Below are 19,729 nucleotides of genomic sequence, written 5' to 3' on the forward strand. Positions count from 1 at the left end.
TATGATATATATATACATACATATATATATATATATATATATATATATATATATATATATATATATATATATATATATATATATATATATATATATATATATATATATATATATGGCAATCAGGAAGATGTGAAAACTTTATTGAATCTTTTTGAAATACTTTAATGAAAAAATTAGATAACTGATCTCAAAATCACTGACACAAAGAGATTTCAGCGAGCAACAGAACTTGCATTCATTAAACTAAATTAACATGCACCAGCGACAGTGAATGACAAAAAGGGCAAATCAACTCTCGATCAGCCTTCTGTGTTGATCGGGACTCATGAGCTAGTTGACCGGTCGAGATTCGATCTGTACTGATTTTGCACAATTGCCAGACTCTGATGAATTATCAGTCATTTTAAATATGATTAATTTCCATGACGTTGTTTCTACTTGGAAGTAAAAAATTAACATGTAATCAGGTTTTACGAAATAATCACGATTTATGGCACTCAATCTATCAGATTGATGCTATTCTTGTTGTTTTCTCGGGAATTTTCAAGGAAAAATTAGAAGTCTAGTCACATTTTTTCAGTATATTCGTTTTTTATTTCAATTTTTTTTTAGTCTTTAAAGCAAAAAAGGTTTAAAATAATAAAGATGCATAGTACCTTCATTAGCTTTTCAACTTCTGAGGCGAGACTATCATCTGAGCCACCACTTGAGCCTTCAGACATCTGTCGACGATGACCTTTCTTTAAATTTGAGGAAGTAACATTAAGGTGGATATGGTCACCACTAGGCCCTGAATAAAAACAGCGATTTGGACTAGAAGGTGCGCGGCTCCCAGGACTAAAATAATACCGAGCATGAAAAGACCCGAAGAGACATATATTGCAGCACTTGAATGTTTAACATTCCGCCTTTTCTCCAAAACCACCAGAGGTTAGACAATTTTTTTAAGGCAAAGAAAAAACTTTGAAACGATGGGTACATCATTAACTCACGAAACTCTACAATTCAAAATTTAAAGAGACAATCGATTTCAGCAGAATCGATGCTGAATCTTAGATGAATTTCCTAAGGGGCAAAACATTTTTTCCTTCTCCTCAAAGGTTGGGACCCTACAAAGGCTAAACCAAGGCATTTGCTATTATGTTTCTTTTCGATGGAGTTTAATTGAAAATTTTTTAAACATTCACAAATAATGCATTTCTTCCGATGTTTTGAGCGATGTAAGTTAATTACTTAAAGTAAACTCGTACCAGTGCAAAAAGTGTAGTGGTTAACCCGTGTGAAGACACCCATAAAAAAAGGATGATGAAGAGCCGTGGCCGATGTCACTTGAACCCATATGACTTTCTGACGATACCCCACTCCCTCATTGTTGAAGAAAAAAAAAACACATGTCGATCTGTAATTATTGGAATTTAGTATGAAAATCAAAATTATATTAGATTTTAAATGACCAGGGTAAACAAACTACAATTTACAAACTCAAAATTAAAAAGCAGGTGTTACTTTTACAAGAAAGTAAAGAATGACAACTTAGAACATAAAGTACCATAAATGCAAGGGGAACCTCTTTCAGTTTCTCAAAGTAAGTCTCAGATAATATCTTGAATGCGCTACAGGGAAAGAGTAAGAGGCAGAGGACCTAATGTTCCTTGCAGCCTAACCCACAATGTGAAGATCTAGAAGTAATAGGGACTTTGCAATTGAAGGCATGCTGATTGAGCCTAGTGACTCAGTTTCAGAGTCGTTGAGATAGGTTGATACTGTTCTACAGTTTACATGGGGCTTTACTGACTATACATTACTGTCTTCCACAATTTTATATTTTTTACTCTCTGTGTGTAGTTGCCTCCAGATGGAGTCTCAAAATGTTTCTGAAAAGGAAACTTTTTTGGCTGATTTGCAGAAACAGATATGTCTACGAGACTGCTTCATCTGCTTTAACTGATCCACGACTCCCTAGGTGGCGAGAGATATGCTCAAAACAGATTTGGAAGTCCATTTACGCTAGTTTATTAAGGACGATGAATATGCTAAAAGTATGAAAGTTATCAAAATCAATTTGGCATTCCTCAATGAGAAGAAGGAAAGATCGAGAATCACAGCATACGGCAATTCGGATAAGCATAAACAATCTTTAACCTAATGATTATAGCCAGAATCTTGGCTGGTACGATGTAAACATATTGAGGCAATCTTCGAAGTCTTGTGAAAATATCATATAGCTAAACACAGCTCCTTGAAGAAGATACGTAGGAGTTGAAAGTTTTTTTTTTAAACCTGAACGCTTGTATGAACTTTGAACCGTCTGTTTAACAAAAACAAAGAGTTGGGAGCAGAATAAGTGATGCTGGATGGGAATTCCATTTTCTAGAACTATTTGACTCAAGATCAAATCTCTTGCTGTTGTTCCTTGGAATTCAAGCAATGGTACATCTAATAGTTTCCTATTGTAGAAGTGTTCTGATATTGCAGTTGTGAGATAGCCCCCCCCACCCCTCACCATAGCTCTTCCTGGCTGAAGGACCGAGAAACAGAGATTTACACCGCCGATGCTGATCTTTTACTTAATTAATAAAATGAAAATAATTTTGTTAATAAATGAAAATTTGTGATTAGTTAAAAATTTGGCCTGGAAATTTTGTTGGAGATAGGGGGAGGGCGTTAATCAAGATTTTGTCCCGGGCACAAGAGAGGCCAGAACCACCACTGTTTAAAACTCTGGTTTTTTGGTTTTCAACCATATACATTTGTATGGTACCCTTTTCATGCTTCCCACCACTTCTACTCTCAAGGTTGCACCAAAAACTGTAATGGAATATGGAACTTCATGATACAATTATCAAGGAAAATTTACAGAACACGTAATAAAAAGCGATTAGATATAAAAATGAAGTTTTACAAGAGCCCTTTAACAGTTCTCTATGAAATTTCAGTTCCCAGCTAGCGGAGAAGAAAAAAAAGGAAACAGAAAAAAAGAGGACACATCAATCCTACCCATCATTAAATTAGTTTTCCTTGTTGTTCAAGGTAGTAACTTTCTTGTGTTTGCTTTTCAACAATGACCATTACAATGGTGTTTTTTCTTCATTTTCAGAAAATCCGACGGCATTTTCGAATGGTTCCAGGCTCTTTTTCAAAATTTTTCTAAAGTTGTTTTCAGAATAATATTTTACTATTAAGATAAATCGAAATAATAGTTACCATTCTTGAATCGGCTGCAAATGAGAATTTTTTATCACTTGCCAGTTTTTCTCTTTTGAGTGTATTTTTAAACTTTTGGTTACTATGGGTCGTGGTTCGCTCTTTACTACGTTGGAGCTATTGCTGCACCCATCAAAACTGGAAACAAACAGAAATTACTCTCTGTATGAGGGAGATACCCACTCCACAATCCCTTACTCTTTACGCTACCGTTTTACAGTGCTTACAAAATTCCGACCAAACGGCCCTTGCGTTTGAACAGTTCTTGAATAATTAGGACAAAGTCAAATTTGGCGTAAATAGCGAGGGGCGGAGGAGGGGTAGCCACCTCATATACGGAATGATTTCTATTCGTTTCAAGTTTGATGTTGCTTCTTACTTTCATTTGAAAATGTTATTTTCTTTTTATTTAATTTCTGGTCGCTTTTCGAATCAAGCCCAAGCCTATCCAAGATATAATGGGGGCTACCGCCCTATAGCCACCACTGCTTGCTGTTAAATTGCTTATATCAAAAATTTTTAATTGATTTGTAGCGTCCTAGATTGGTAGCGTGAAAATTTCCTGACTATTAATCTGCCACTTAACCGACATATTAAAGGGATTAAAGGATTAAGGGAATTTGAAAAAACATCAACAATGGCACAAGATCAGCTAGAATGAACTTGAAACTAAGGTTCATTCGTGAATGAACGAATACATCTATAAAGTCCCCCTTTTTCTTATGGAACAAATGTTAACTTATATTGAGATTTAATAAATGGAGGCCAGGTTCGTAATTTTTGTCGGGTACCTTGAAATTCTACGTATTTGCATATTTGAAATTACCAAAAAAAAAAAAAAAAAAAAAAAAAATCAATTCTTTCTACATTTATATATATTGCTATCAAACTTTTTTGTTAAAGTTCTGGTTACTCTAAGACCGAGTCGCACCTTCCTTAGAGTTCGTTGACGCATGATTATTTAATATACAAAAAAGAAAAAAAAAACGTTAAACCAATATTTCCGTTTGAACGTCGATAAAAAAAAATTCCTGGTAACACTTGCCTTCCCTTTCTAAGGGATTTCCCGCTCAATATATCCCTCTCCACCTTTTATGCCGGTTAACATATGAGTGTAATCTATTATATTACAAAGAAAACAGTTTTTTGCTATAAGAAGAAAGCTATGCCCCCGCAGCACCTATATTTAGCATATTAGAGCTGAAGGGAGATTAGTTTATACTCCACCCCAGACCCCCTTAAATATTTAACTGAATGCTCAAAGAAAGTTTGAAAATCTGGGTGTAAAAATACACTTTTTGAGGCATAAGGTATTTTCCACCACCTATGCAATGACCCACCAGTCCTCCTTCACAATAGTTGATGCGATAGTATACGTAACTGCAGATAATTTTACCAACCATCGAGTGAATCAACTTGGTAAAATGAAGCTTTAAAATAAGTATTTATATTAACCGTTTATTTAATACGGATTACGTGACTCTTTAGTAATGAATGCGCAACCGTGTGTCATTACTGCCCCCGAAACTTGTAAGCTCAATCTATAGTATTAAAATAATTTTATACCGATTGGCTATCTCAAAATTTTTAATCGACTCGTACATTTAATCGTCACGCTGTAGATTAACTGGAAACTTATCCCAAATCGAAACTGGCTATATTTTTCTAAGCAAGTCTAATTGGCAATCAATACTTAAGATTTCAAAAAAAAAATCTTTTTTTGTAAAAACCTAGTTAAATCAAGAGTTTCAAGGTTTAATCTACTATATTTTAAATTTTTCAACAGGAAATTTATCTCAGATAAAAAAGCAAAAATTTCAATTTCCCTCTAGATACTCCTACTCATCAGATGTCAATGCTTACAATAGCATGCCAATTTATATTTCACGTTATTCTTGTCACCTCTATAGAAATAAAACAAAAGAGATTATAAGTCTGCACCCCGCTCTTTAATATAGGGGGTATTTTTAATAGGATAAATGTATCCTATTAAAATCAGGATTGTGCTTATGACTATAATCGTATTAATTTAAAATAGTGTTTTTTAATTGCTGCAACTATAATTTTTAGCTCATCAAATTCGTAATTAAGTGTTAAAAATTAGAAAATGAAGATAAGAAAAAACAAAATTTTATTCCCCATCCACAAATTTCGGGATACAGCCCCCACTCCAGTTTGTACTGAATAAAAGAACCGTTCCTAAAAATAAAAATCAGCACTAAAACCCTCCTGAGGTCTAGACAAACATCTAATACCAATATCTAGTTCGTAAAAATAATCAGGCTAAAGAAAAAAATAATAACAATAATAGTACAATCTCCAACATACAAAATGTCAACGTCAAATTGAAGCTAAAAGATTGTTAAGAGGATACGTGAGGGGTTTCCATCTTTCAAAAATCGTGTAAACCAGTGATGCTGGTGTACACGATTCAGGCCACCATCCGTGGCGAGAAGAGGCACAGAGTAAACAAACAAGTGACGCTCCGAGACTTATAACAGCTGGCAAAAGTAGGCAGCCCCTCAGTCAAGCGTCTGAAAGTTAGAATCGAAGCGGGATTTTGCCATTATAGCTTAACACAATTTGAGTTAGATTTTGAAGACGTTCAACTTAAATTCAACACTTTTCGATGTGAAATAGGCAGTTAACCAAATTATGGCTTGAAAAAACATTTTCAGACAAAGTAGCCCTTCAGAAGGTTGAGCTTGACACCCCTGGTCTAAAATCTAGCAGTTTCCCCTAATCACACCCATGGCTACACTTCTGTTTATCATTTATTCCGCGTGGTAACACATTATCCGCTTATCTCTATATTTATATGTTTAATATTGTTTCCTTCCATCTGCATTACAAAGCCTTTGCCCGAACGACGAAATATCTTACCTGGAAATTACCTCAATGTCAGATGAAGTCGCTGTCTCAATTTCGTCCCCTGATGTATGTCCGCTATTGAAGACTGAACGAAGTTTAGTTCCTTCAGATCTGCTCGAGAAAAGCATTACTATATCAACATATTATAAATATAAATACCACATAGCAATTTATCACATTATTATTAACCACCATTACAAGAGATGGGGCAGACGAGGAACTCTTCAGACCTCGTAATATGTATACCAAACTTAAGCTAACATGATGAATTTTATGTAATCTTAAAACTTTCGCATAATTATTAACCACCATTGAAACAGCTTAAAGAAGTGGTTCCCAGACTTTTTGGCGAAGTCCCAGCAAAGCATTCATAAGATCCTACCTGTCCATGACAAAATTCATATTATTCATGGAGAAAACTTCCATTCATCAGAAGAAGTCTAAAAGATCATTAGCGTAATCTAAGCGATCCTGGGATCACCCAAGTTAAAAGATAATTGTCCCCCTTCTAATACGTTATATTTCGGAGGCTAAGAAACGTAACCGTAAAGAAAGTGAATGAAGTAATTAAAACACCGTTCTAGAAATTTTAATTATTAGATTTATTTATTATCCCTTCCGACTCTTAAAAAAGTTACATTTTGCGCGATAACAGCAATTAGCTTTCAAAGAGGTTTCTATTGATCTATTTCTTAGTTTTGAAAATGTTTTTCAGATGTCATTATAAATAAACTCTTTTTATTACTGTAAGTCACTACTGATAGCTGCCCGAAATATAGTTCCTTCGGATCTGCTTGAGAAAAGGTTTTTTAAATTAGAAAACTCATCCCACCATCATCATAAATGAGAAGAAAAACGACCTCCAAAGTAATCTTTAAACATTTTCTATTACTCAGAAACTTTCTATTACTCCAAAACTCATAAATAAGAAAACAGCCATAGAACGTAAGCAGGAGGATAAAAGCCCCATCGAGAGCTTTCATATCAGTTTTTGTGAAAAAGATTTTAATGTTACGCGGTTTAGCTTGGTTCTTAATGCAAGCAACGGGGGCGCAGTACAGAAATCCACAGGACAGCTTGTAATTGATTATTTGAAAGAAAGACTAATAGAAGCTTAAGGGCTTCTCGCCAGGGTAAAGGGACAATTTCATTAAAGAACCTTCGGTCAGCTATATGACGCGTTTTTCGTACAACATGAAAGCTCTCCTCCACCTCTGATAAAAGCCAAACCCGATCGTTGCTCTTTAGGTTCTGCAAGTATTTTCCGGCGGTATGGTGTTTTATAGATTTGTCGAAGAAAACATATGAACTATCACGTAGATTTGGTGACAGCTGCAACAGAATTGTCAATATCCCACTGATCTGTCTTTTATCAAGTGCCTAGTGTTGTAAGTTGTAAAGTCTCATAGCATTTGGTCTTTGTTGAATGAATGATTAAAAGATTAAGTTGTTGATTGCTGAGAATATTTTTTGTCAGTGTCCGTTTCGTTTTTGTTTTTGTTCATACTCCTCTTAATGCGTCTTTGTTATGTACAGAGGGTAACAATAAATTAATTAGTTAAATGCAATACGAGAACTTAGAAGCGTTTCTTAAACGTCCACTCTTCTCAGTTGTGTGTCAAATTCCTAAATAACAAAAAAAAAAATTAAAGATAAAGTAGATACAAATTTTCAAAACCTGCGAAAAACCTTAGTTCTTCTACTTTACCAAGAACTAACTTAACAAGAATACGTTAGAGCTCGAATTCTTGTTACCAGAATGAACGTCTAAATTATTCACCGGACAAACGATATGAACGATATTCATAAAGCTACACTTATGGGAATTCTGCTTGGCTTGACTAGAGTCACGTCACCACCACATGACTTATTGTCATGTAATGGCGCAGTCGGGTTGAACTCTTCTTGATAATACGGAGCAAGGAGTCCTATCTCATCAGCAACAGCCCGCCTAAGGGACCGGAATTAGACTCCGACAGATGAGATTATACGAAAGCGTCTCCATGATAATCCAAGCAAGATAAAGATTATTCTTGGAAAAGATGAGATATTTATCTGCCAATGGCGATTCGAAAACTGCTGCTTTCTCTTTTGAATAAGGTAAACGTACTATTTCAAAAACGAGAGTGATAAAGAAATTCAACAAACCAAAACAAACAGTAATAGCGGAAAGAAAGTTAAGAAAGGGCACGTATATCAAGTGTAGTGTAAAAGTGCGTAACAATTCAGTCGTAATCCGATATGAGGCTCTTCCGATATGAGGCTGAATAAAAGCTCATGGTTTCAAGCTTTATATGATTGATCGTAAATATTTACGGATTCTGCGGAGCACTTTTGACGTTTCCGCAATAGAACATATACTTTTATGTATTTTATACTTCTTGAAATATCACATTTTGCATTAAAAAAAAATTAAATGCTGTCTATGTTTCTAGCAGTTTTATTTTCTTTTCTTCTTTTTTTGTTTAGCCCACATTCTTGGTAAAAGTTTAATGGTTGCCCTTTACTCACTTGGACATGCTACTAGCTTCTCTAGTTAATAAAATTAGTTTAGTAATTTCTGATACCCGAGAGAAAGTCGAGTTAAGACCAATTGCGAAGTTACAGGAAAGTTACGCTGTGCAGTTTTGTCTTGTTTATATTTTATGGTTTTGCTTCCTACACAACTTCTTTTACGTTTGCTTTTTTCTTTCAGGCGAGGAGGGGGGGGAAGGGGGGGGTCAGTCGTCTTTGGCTCGGTAACGGTAAACGATGGAAACGAATAAGAAAATGTTCTCTAATATTTGCAAAATTTCGACCAATTTTTCAGAGAAATTGAAATAATTTGTTTTCTAGCATACTGAAGTTTCAACAAGAAGCAATGCGAAACTGTCTTAGCACCGAAAGTAAACTTCACATAATATCATGTGATGATGGAATCGGGTGGCAAATGGAATTATAGAGATTTGATATAATAAAAGGTGTATCATCAAATTTTATAGAAAATAATTCGGGAAATGTCCAGATCCAATTTTCCAAAATTTTGTATGCATGTAAAGCTCGGGCGCAGAAGCAGACTGAAAGAAATACAGTTGTGGCTCGATTCACAGTTGGGGAGAAGAGAGGATTTTTTGGAATCTTGTAATTTACACGTCTACCAAAGGCGGTATACTGACCTCAAAAGAAGTAGATAGAAAGTAAAAGCTAGTATCCAGGACGTACTTTTGGGGTTTCCTGACGCAATAGTTGCTCTTTGGAGAGGGGGAGTGTCTCTAAATGATTTTCATAAGAAAGTATACCAGAAGAGGTGTTGGATATCAGCGAAATTCTGCAAGATGTAAAAGCTAGTATTTTTGGCGATGTCTTTTGAGGATCAAAACGGAAACGAACATCCACAGGCAATAGTAAAAGGAGAGGATCCCTAGTAATATCATTGAGACAAAAAACAAAACCGATTATCGATTCTACCAAATTTGATAGAACGTAGTAGCCTCTGGGAAGAGAGGATCCCTACATTCTTCCCATTAAAATACTTGGCAAGAGAGGTGATGGATCTTAAACAAACTTTATGAAAAATAAGAGAGTAAACGGTGCTTGGTTGGTGTTTCGGCTAACTGAAAAAAAAAGCAAAAAACAATCCTATGAGAGGTGGTAATGCCTGTAAATTTAAGTAATCAGATCATTTGACAGATAAATGATCTACATTTAATCAAACTCGATAGGAAACAAGAACTACCGTCTTGGCTATGCCAGTTAAGGATACAAACCGAATACAGCCTTTGTGGAGGGAGGGAGGGATGACTATATTCTTGTCATTAGGATATTTGGCAGAAGACTTATTGGATCTCAAGTGTCTCAATCTAAAATAACATCAAGTGTCCTTGCTACATCTCCTGTTTGTGATTGTTTCTGTTCGTTTTAAGTTTGACTTGGTTATTTATTGTATTTTTGTTCCTTTTACTTTTGAATTATTATTTAACTTTATTTATGTTCGACTTCGGTCTAATGTAGCTTTTTCAACTATTTTCTATTTGTTTTTAATTGACACAATTTTTTATTGGATAATAAAAGGAATATTTGTAATTTTTTTTGGTTTTTCTCACAAAGAATCAAAACTCCGTAACAAAATTTATTAATGGTTGTGCTGTGAACTTTGGATGATGGGTACGAGAAATATTATTCAGAAATGGTTTGGAAATTTGCAAACTCTTGTGCTTCTATAGGGCAGAAGCAATTCTGACCTGTATCATGTTACAGCCTTGTGCATAGACAAATATTAATGGACCATTTTAGTGTAAGAATCTTATTGTGTAATAATCTGCTTTAACTGCTTCTTTGTTTAAATAAATGTATTTTTTGGTTATTTATGAAAACATTTAAATTAAGAATCAATACAACGATATTTTTATTCAAACGTTTTTTGTCCTTGATAAGCTCACCTTACTCCACCCTCAAGCCAAAATTTAAAATGTACTTCATCTCCCCTTCAATTATTTCCTCAGAGATTCAGCTGTGCCACTTAATCCGTTAATTTAACCCTTTAGCTATCCCTGAGATATTGCAAATAAGTCCTTTTGACAACCTGGGTGTTCAAATAGTCTAAAAGTCCAATAACTAAACACCTGGGGATACATGACCCTCCTAGCCCCCGGGGCAAGAATTGTAATTTATGCGATTTGCTTATTGTTTACATATAGTATTTATTAGGAAGTGGATTAAGTTGAAACTTTCAGGGCTACTACTACTCCTACTACAATTACTACTACAACTACTACTAATACTTCTACTACTACTACTACTACTACTACGATTACTGACGAATGCGACTGCAACTACTTACAGCAGCGACCGCAACTACTACTAGAGCTACCACTTCTTCTAAGACTACAATTGCAGCTACTTCTGATAGAGACTACTTGCGACAAGTACTGTGACTACTTGCGGCTGCGACCACCTGCGACTATGACTGCGACTACTTACAACTACGAATACTTACGACAGTAACAGCAGCTACTTGTGACTGCGAATACTTGAGACTGTGACCACGACTACTTACTGCCGTGACTTCTTGCGACTAGACTATTTGCGACTGCGATAACAATTACTACTACAGATGCAGCATCTCAGGAATGGAATTGAATGTGAAGCTGAAACGTTCAGGGAAAGTTGAGGGGGGGGGGTGTAAAAATAAATCAAAAGACAATATGCGAATTCAGATTGTTTAAAATGGCTCACGCGATATATCCAAGAAACAACTAGGGGTGTTACGTTGGAGCACTCAGGGCATGTTATTGGGGATGTTGAACTAAACAAAAAGACACTACATACATCAAAGGTCGTTAAAAGGGTAAATCAAGGTCGTTAAAGGGCTAAGGGTGATAAGTTTAATTTTCACGGCATAGTGAGGGGAGTGTCATGCTAATTTAAAAGAAACTACGCGCGTTCAGGTTTTCAAAAGGATGTATCTTCGATATCTCAGGAATGGCTAAGGGTATTAAGTTGAACTTTCAGGGCATGTTGAGGGAGATGCTGAATTTAATCATAAGTCACCACATGCATCCTTGTGCTCAAAATGACCCATCTGCACTATCTCATGAACGACTAAGGATATTAAGTTGAAACATTCTGGGCGTTGTGGGAGGGGGCGATTAATATTTGTCTATGCTCAAGGTTGAAACAGGCTGGGGGTCAGAATCGCATCAGTCTTACAAAAGTCCAAAGATCATGCGGATTTATAATCAACTTATGTGAATATTCCTTGCCCATACACCCAACGTTCTATAATAAAATTATCATTAAAATGTTTTGCAAAGTTTGTCCTAATATTAACCAATATTCCTTATATTAACCAATAAAAAAACAATGTCAATGAAAACCCAACAGAATTTAAGTTGAAAACTGTTTTTCCACAAAAGATATGTTTCAAAGAAAACTGAAGACCTACATTAAACCAAAGACAAATAAAGTCAAGTAATAATTCAAGCATAAAACTGGCATAAGTCACTATAAAAATGAAACCCAAAATGAACAGAACTTACAATAAATAATCAAGTAAAACTTAAACCGAACAAAAATACCACAAACAGGAGTATGCCCCCCCCTCGCCCCCTATGTCTTCTATAGACCAGAACGTCATTTGCGCTTTTCTGAAAGCAGAATACGTAAAATAAAATCTTTATAACGCTAATAAATTCAAAACTGGTGATATCTCCATTGATAAATGCCAATGTATACTGAACTGTTAATCTACATTTCATTAGTTCATTTCAGTAATTTTCGTTATTATATTTTTTGTTGTTGTCGTTGACGTTATGACAAATAAAATTACGCATCTTGAAGTAAAATTGTTTCCAAAGAGAAATCACCATAAGCAGGAATAAGGCTAACGCCCCCTATCCTTTTTGAAGACTAGAATGTCGTTGCGCTTGTTCCGCGGTATCTTATTTTGGGAAAATCAATGTAAGTTCAATTTCTTAGAATATACAGATGCATCTATCTTCGTAGAAAAAACTTCCAAAAAAAGAAAGCCTCTCTGGGATTCCGAGGAAATAGAGTACACGGCGACAACTTTGGAAATTGTTTTAAGCATACACTTCAGTTTCGCGTTGCCTATATAAAAAGTTAAACCCTTCTTGCTTCCTTTTCATAGTATTATTTGACTGAAGTGCAATAGGCGTCAGTACTTAGTTAGTCTTAGGGGAAAAGTAGAAAAAGAAAACTAATGAAAAACATGGAAATTTTCTATCCTACTACTATAGAGTAGAAAGTAGAAAATTACCGTTATATTTTTGCATATCCTCAAAGGGGCAGCAATCCCTTTTACCCCTCCCTGCTGCCAACCCTGTCTATCCCTGTTTGCTGCTATTTGGATTTCACAGGTTTCTCTGAGATCAGCATAATGGAAGATAATCTTTTGCATATTCACGATATTTAGAAGTTCGTGTCTAACTTTGAAAGAATTTCGAATTTTCAAGCTGATACTAAAATCTTAAGCACAGACAGGCACATATGTAGGATAGAAGGCTGTCTTGGTCTCGCTTCTCCTTCCCCTAAATGTTAAGATATTTTCATATAATTTGCCTCTAATTTGGGTTTTTACGAGCTTCCCCCCCCTGAAATAAATAATTTCCTCTATAAACGACTGAGCCAACATATCAATTTTTTCATCATCATTTTATTTAAATTTACCATTTTATCATTTACACTTACTATTTTTCTTTTTTCCTACTTAACGTCAATATTTTGGACTAAGCTATGCTTTGTGAATCCTATTTTTCCTTGTTATTTTAATCCACATTTCTCAGCAGCTGTGACCGTAATATCCTCTGGCATTTCTCTAGCCAGGAGTGTCAATGGTTTTATGCAAACAAACAGAAGCGTTAAAAAAATTGAAATTAATTTTATAAATAAATACAAACTACTTATTTTTAATCAGAAAGTTCGAACTTTCAGAATACACTTCGAAGAAAGCTATCATTTGAGGCAACTGTTAACTCTGCACCTAGCACCCAAGCTCTACAATTGTGAAATAGAAAAACCGGAAAATTGCTATTGAGGAGTCAACTTAAAAAAAAAACTTTCAAAAAGATAATTTTCTCGAAGCCTTTCTAAAAACCGACGTTTTATTTATTTTATTTGTTTGTTGTCCATTTTCCATGGTAAAAACCTATTTAATGTCTTGAAACAATATCAATTCTTTCCTTTTATTAACAAAAATTCGAAGAAATTGAATTTTATTTTCTTTGCTATATTTTCAAGGTCACCTTTAAGAAGTTCAAGATTGCTACCATTAGAGTTAGAGAATTAGATCAATTTTCGTAGCATAGAAAAATTAAGATGATGGTGAAATAAGGGAGTTAAGAGGCAGTCGTAGTTCAAAAAGCAAAAAATAAAACAACAAAAAAGAAGGAGAATGTAAAAGAGAGAGCAAGAGGCAAGAAAATTCTAGGTTGAATCAAATTTTTAACTTTTGATTCAAACTTTGAACTTTGATTGAACAAGAAGAATGAAAATATATATCGTCTATACAGTGCTTTTTTTTGTATCTGCGTTTACGTGGAATAAATATTCTCAGCACTCATCTCAACTGGTTATTAGTGGCCTATTCATTACCATCCTGCACCTAGGCGTTGTAAAGGCGGATTGTTTTTTATTATGGTGTATTTAAATACAAACTTTTGTCCTTTATTTATGGAAGCAGTATTAGTATATTTTTATTATATTATTATATAGTATATTATTATATAGTATACTATATTATTAGTATGTATTTTAATAAGACGAATCGCCTAAAGCTAGGTTGACTTCTAGTTTGTGTTGCCTCTATTTTAAAAAAATCTGCATTTCATCCGGCATATTCATTGAATGCTTTTCGGAATTCTTTGAAATGATATTTATTTCAAAATTTTACCCTTCTCCCGAGAAAATAATCTTCAAACTTTCAGTTTTACGCTAGTGAGACATGTTTCTTTCCTGGTCAAGCTGTAGGTCAAAGAGGTTTGAACAGTTGCAGAGTATTGCAGCAATAAAAAAAAAACATGAGAGAGAGGGAAAAAAGAGAGAGAGAGAGATAGAGAGAGAGAGCGAGAGAGAAAAGAGAGATAGAGGAGAGAGAGAGAAGAGAGAGAAACAGCGGGGGGGAGAGGGAGAGAAATGAAGTTAAAACCTTTCTGATGAGAATGGTGACAAGTCCCTAATTTCTAATTCTTTTGTTTGATGTTCAAAGCGAACGTAAGAATCATTTGAACTGACAGTTTTTTCACTTCGATTATCAAAAACAGCATGCTCATCTTTTTCCTGAGTCACGTCGATATTGCAAGACTCTTGTCCCTTGTCCCTTTGAACAGGCTCCTGAAAACAAGGAAACTCTGTTAAATAAGACGAAAGAACAGTATTTTGACAAGCACTTAAAAAACAACGCAGAATATAGCTTGACTATGCCATAGTAAGAATCCCTGAGCATCTCTCCCTATAGAAACTCTTACGAAAATGGTTAGAATTTGCAAAAATTACATATATTTAGAAGAAAAAATAAACTTCTCAAATCATCAAATATTCTGAAAATTTCTTCTGTCGGTTCCTTTATAATATTTGCCTTTGAGTGCCTATGACAATTAGAGATAATTTCTTAACCAGTTTAAAGGACTTCCTCTGTCAAACTAAAACCTAAGCTCCTTACAAAAGTATCCAAGGAAAAGACTTTTTGAGAAAAAAAAAAGATTCAAGGGAAACTCCTTGATAGTAAGTTTTTACTTCACATCGATTTAACAGCAGTATTTAAAAAAATCCATAGAATTTGTGTGATATCTTCTAAATGGAGGCTCTTTGGACAAATAAACAATCCGCCGGAGGAAAAAAATCTTGGCGAGACTGAACTTACAGGGGACAGATTTTATAAAGTTTTCTAATCAATGAAACGTCTCAAATGGCTTTCTAAAGGAAGGACAAATCAAGAAGTAGACGTATTGGAGCTCTTCGTATTTTACGGCAAATATCACTAATACTACTACTACTACTAACAACTCATCGCAGCACCAAGCCGCCTGAGGCCAACACAGCTACGCACGCTCCTCCTCCATCCCAATCTATTCAAAACCTCCCTTTTTACACCCGCCCAGGAAGTTCCCATTTCCTTTAAATCTTTCTTAATGAAGTACTCCCACCCCAGATGATGACGACCTGCTTTCCGTTTAGCCCTAGACGGTTGGCCGAAAAGGATAATCTTCGGCAATCTGTCATCCTTCATCCGCACAACATGCCCTAACCACCTCAACCTTTCTTTCATTATAGACCTAGAAAGCGGTATTGAACCAAATTTTTCATATAGCCTATTGTTTGAAATACGGTCAATCAGACGGGTACCCAGAAAAATCCTTAAGCAATTTCTCTGGAAAATATCTAGCAAATCTTCATCCGCTTTTCGGAGCGTCCATGCTTCAGAGCCATATTTTACCACTGTCATCACTGTAGCTTCTAAGATTCTAATCTTGGTTTGCAGACTTATCTTCCTATTCTTCCAGACTTTTTTTAACTGTGAAAAACACCCTGAGCCTTGGCTATTCTATTTTTAAAACCTTCACTGCTCCCAACATCTTTACTAATAATACTACCAAGGTAAGTGAAGCTGCCCACCTGATCAGTCTTTTCATTACCCAACGTCACCTTTTCATCTTTACTTATTCCTAGCCTTAGTGACTTAGTCTTCCTAACATTAATTTTCAAACCAATACTAGGACCCTGAACTCGCAAAACCTCTAAAACTTCATTCATTTTGCTCACGCTTTCATCTAGGATGCTTAAATCATCAGCATAATCCAAGTCCAGGAGACTTTTTCCTCCCCATTTGATTCCGTGGTCTCCCATTGCCTTTCCTGTGCTCCTTAAAACAAAGTCCATCAAAATAATCCATATAAAGGGGGATAGAACACAACCCTGCTTAACTCCTGATTTAATACACAACCAGAGTAGAATGCTTCGTCTGGATTTGCTCCGGGGTATAGCAATTCCCATGCTACGATTACCAGACTGGTTATTTGGCAGTGTATAATGTGGTCAAACATGTTTTGAGAGTTTGGTCGTAATAATATAATTTAAGCAGACAGGTTTTTTTCTGTTATTGTTGTCAACTGCACATGGAAACAGTTTGACGTGTTTGAGGAGATCACGCTCCTTGGCGTTTGATTTTCATTTCCAAAAAAGGGGTAATTAGTGATTGGATAATTTTTTACATGAAATCTCTGAATAAAATATTTTTGGAGTATGTACTTGACGATGGAGAAAAGGGGTTAATGTGATTAGCAATTGTGAGCAAGGAGTCCCCCATTGGTTCTTGGTAGTAGGCGAAGCATATCAAGTTGAAAATTTGACAGAATGAGGCATTTGAGGTGGAAATTGAACTAAATCAAAATAAACTATGTGAGGAGGACTTGAGTTTTATGGATGATATGGAAAAATGGTACATGTTAAATATTCGGGTAAACATTCGACTATAAATAAGACTATTGTGTCTTTCTGAACTTTCTGTGAGAGGCGAGGGTAAATATTTAGTTTAAATAATTCAAGGAGGAATTGAGTTTTGTGGCTGGTGTGGAAAAATGGTACGTGTTAAATATTCGGGTAAACATTCGACTAAGAAACGCTTCACTATAAATAAGGCTATTGTGTTTTTCTGAACTTTCTAGGGCGGGGGTAACTATTTAGTTTAAATAATTCTACGAGGAATTGAGTTTTATGGATGATATGGAAAAATGGCACATGTTAAATATTCGGGTAAACATACGACTATAAATAAGGCTATCGTGTTTTTCCGAACTTTCTAGAGCGGGGGTAACTATTTAGTTTAAATAATTCTAGGAGGAATTGAGTTTTGTGGCTGGTGTGGAAAAATGGTACTTGTTAAATATTCGGGTAAACATACGAATAAGAAACGCTTCACTATAAATAAGGCTATAGTGTTTTTCCAAACTTTCTAGGGCGGGGGTAACTATTTAGTTTAAATAATTCTAGGAGGAATTGGAGTTTTATGGATGGTATAGAAAAATGGTACTTTTTAAATATTCGGGTAAACATACGACTATAAATAAGGCTATTGTGTCTTTCTGAACTTTCTGTGAGAGGCGGGGGTAAGTATTTAGTTTAAATAATTCTAGGAGGAATTGAGTTTTGTGGATGGTGTGGAAAAATGGTACTTGTTAAATATTCGGGTAAACATAGGACTAAGAAACGCTTCACTATAAATAAGGTTATTGTGTTTTTCTGAACTTTCTAGGGCGGAGGGTAACTATTTAGTTTAAATAATTCTAGGAGGAATTGAGTTTTATGGATGGTTTGGAAAAATGGTACTTGTTAAATATTTGGGTAGACATACGACTAAGAAACACTTCACTATAAATAAGGCTATCGTGTTTTTTCTGAACTTTCTAGGGCGGTGGTAACTATTTAGTTTATATAATTCTAGGAGGAATTGAGTTTTGTGGCTGGTGTGGACAAATGGTACTTGTTAAATATTCGGGTAGACATAAGACAAAGAAACGCTTCACTATAAATAAGGCTATCGTGTTTTTCCGAACTTTATAGGACGGTGGTAAGTATTTAGTTTAAATAATTCTAGGAGGAATTGAGTTTTATGGATGGTATGGAAAAATGGTACTTGTTAAATATTCGGGTAAACATACGACTAAGAAACGCTTCACTATAAATAAGGCTATCGTGTTTTTCAGAACTTTCTAGGGCGGGGGTAACTATTTAGTATAAATAATTATAGGAGGAATTGTGTGTTGTGGATGGTATAGTAAAATGGTACTTGTTAAATATTCGGGTAAACATACGACTAAGAAACGCTTCACTATAAATATGGCTATCGTGTTTTCCCGAACTTTCTAGGGCGGGGGTAAGTATTTAGTTTAAATAATTCTAGTAGGAATTAATTTTTGTGGGTGGTATGGAAAAATGGTACATGTTAAATATTCGGGTAAATATTCGACTATAAATAAGGCTATTGTGTCTTTCTGAACTTTCTGTGAGAGGCGGGGGTATGTATTTAGTTTGAATAGTTCTAGTATGCAATGAATTTTATGGGTGGAATGGAAAAATGCTAATTTTTAAAGTTTCGGATAAGTATATGACTAAGAAACACTTCACTAAAAATAAGGCTATTGTGTTTTCAGAACTTTCTAGGTCGGGGGTAAGTATTTAGTTTAATAATTATACGTGGAATTGAGTTTTATGGATGGTACATAAATAAGATAAGGGATTCGTTTTCGGCTACGCATACGGCTAGGAAATATTAATAACTCGGTGAATTCATCGTGTTTTTCTAACCTTTCTTGATTAAGGCCTAATTTGCTGTCTATTTAATTTCTTGAATTACTTCAGGGGATCGGATGGTACGAACATATTGCGGCCTGTTAAATATTCGAGTGTACATTCGACTATAAATAAGGCTATCGTCTTACCCCGAACTTTATAGGGCGGGGTAAGTATTTAATTGCAATAATTTTTGTAGGAATTGATTTTTGTGGATGGTATGGAAAAATGATACATGTGAAATATTCGTGTAAACATAAGACTAAGAAACGCTTCACTATAAATAAGGCTATCATGTTTTTCCGAACTTTCTAGGGCGGGGGTAAGTATTTAGTTTAAATAATTCTAGGAGGAATTCTAGGTAATTCTAGGTACGTGTCAAATATTCGGGTAAACATTCGACTATAAATAAGGCTATTGTGTCTTTCTGAACTTTCTGTGAGAGGCGGGGGTAAGTATTTAGTTTAAATAATTCTAGGAGGAATTGAGTTTTGTGGCTGGTGCGGAAAAATGGTACGTGTGGGGTAAATTAAGTTTTGAGAGGGGTAAAAATGGTAGTTATTTAGTACCCGATAAACAGGTGACTTGAAATGCTTCATTAGAAATAGTTTATTGCTAATGATATCTCCTTGACAGATATTTTTTTATTGTATTTTATAGCTATTAGCCAAACGTTGCTCTGTGTTTGTCACACCAAATAGTAAATATTTATCGAGGTTTTATTTTTTCTGTTCAATTATTTTCAGTGTAAGCCAATATAATTACTCATTCATTTATTCTAACTTAACTTGTAGAAACGGAAATTTTAGAATAAGAGTTCAGTCCCTTGATTAAATCAGTTTATTAATGTAAAAGAGTAAACAAAAGACTA

The 19,729-nt window shown here is 34.9% G+C and overlaps 1 protein-coding gene across 1 annotated transcript in view; it reads right to left on the minus strand.

Moving 5' to 3' along the window:
• Positions 1-19,729, minus strand: part of LOC148956601 (TATA element modulatory factor-like) — a 220,073-nt gene that overhangs the window by 118,199 nt on the left and 82,145 nt on the right. Inside the window, exons 4-6 of the mRNA XM_089091366.1 lie at positions 14,720-14,904; positions 6,088-6,186; positions 657-837 (exon numbers count right to left, since the gene is read on the minus strand). Of these exons, the coding sequence (XP_088947492.1) occupies positions 657-837; positions 6,088-6,186; positions 14,720-14,904 (465 nt within the window). The remainder of the gene's footprint in view (positions 1-656; positions 838-6,087; positions 6,187-14,719; positions 14,905-19,729) is intronic.

This window comes from Artemia sp. Qi Xiang Cuo, chromosome 1, assembly GCF_049724085.1.
Source record: "Artemia sp. Qi Xiang Cuo chromosome 1, ASM4972408v1, whole genome shotgun sequence".
Taxonomy (NCBI): domain Eukaryota; kingdom Metazoa; phylum Arthropoda; class Branchiopoda; order Anostraca; family Artemiidae; genus Artemia; species Artemia sp. Qi Xiang Cuo.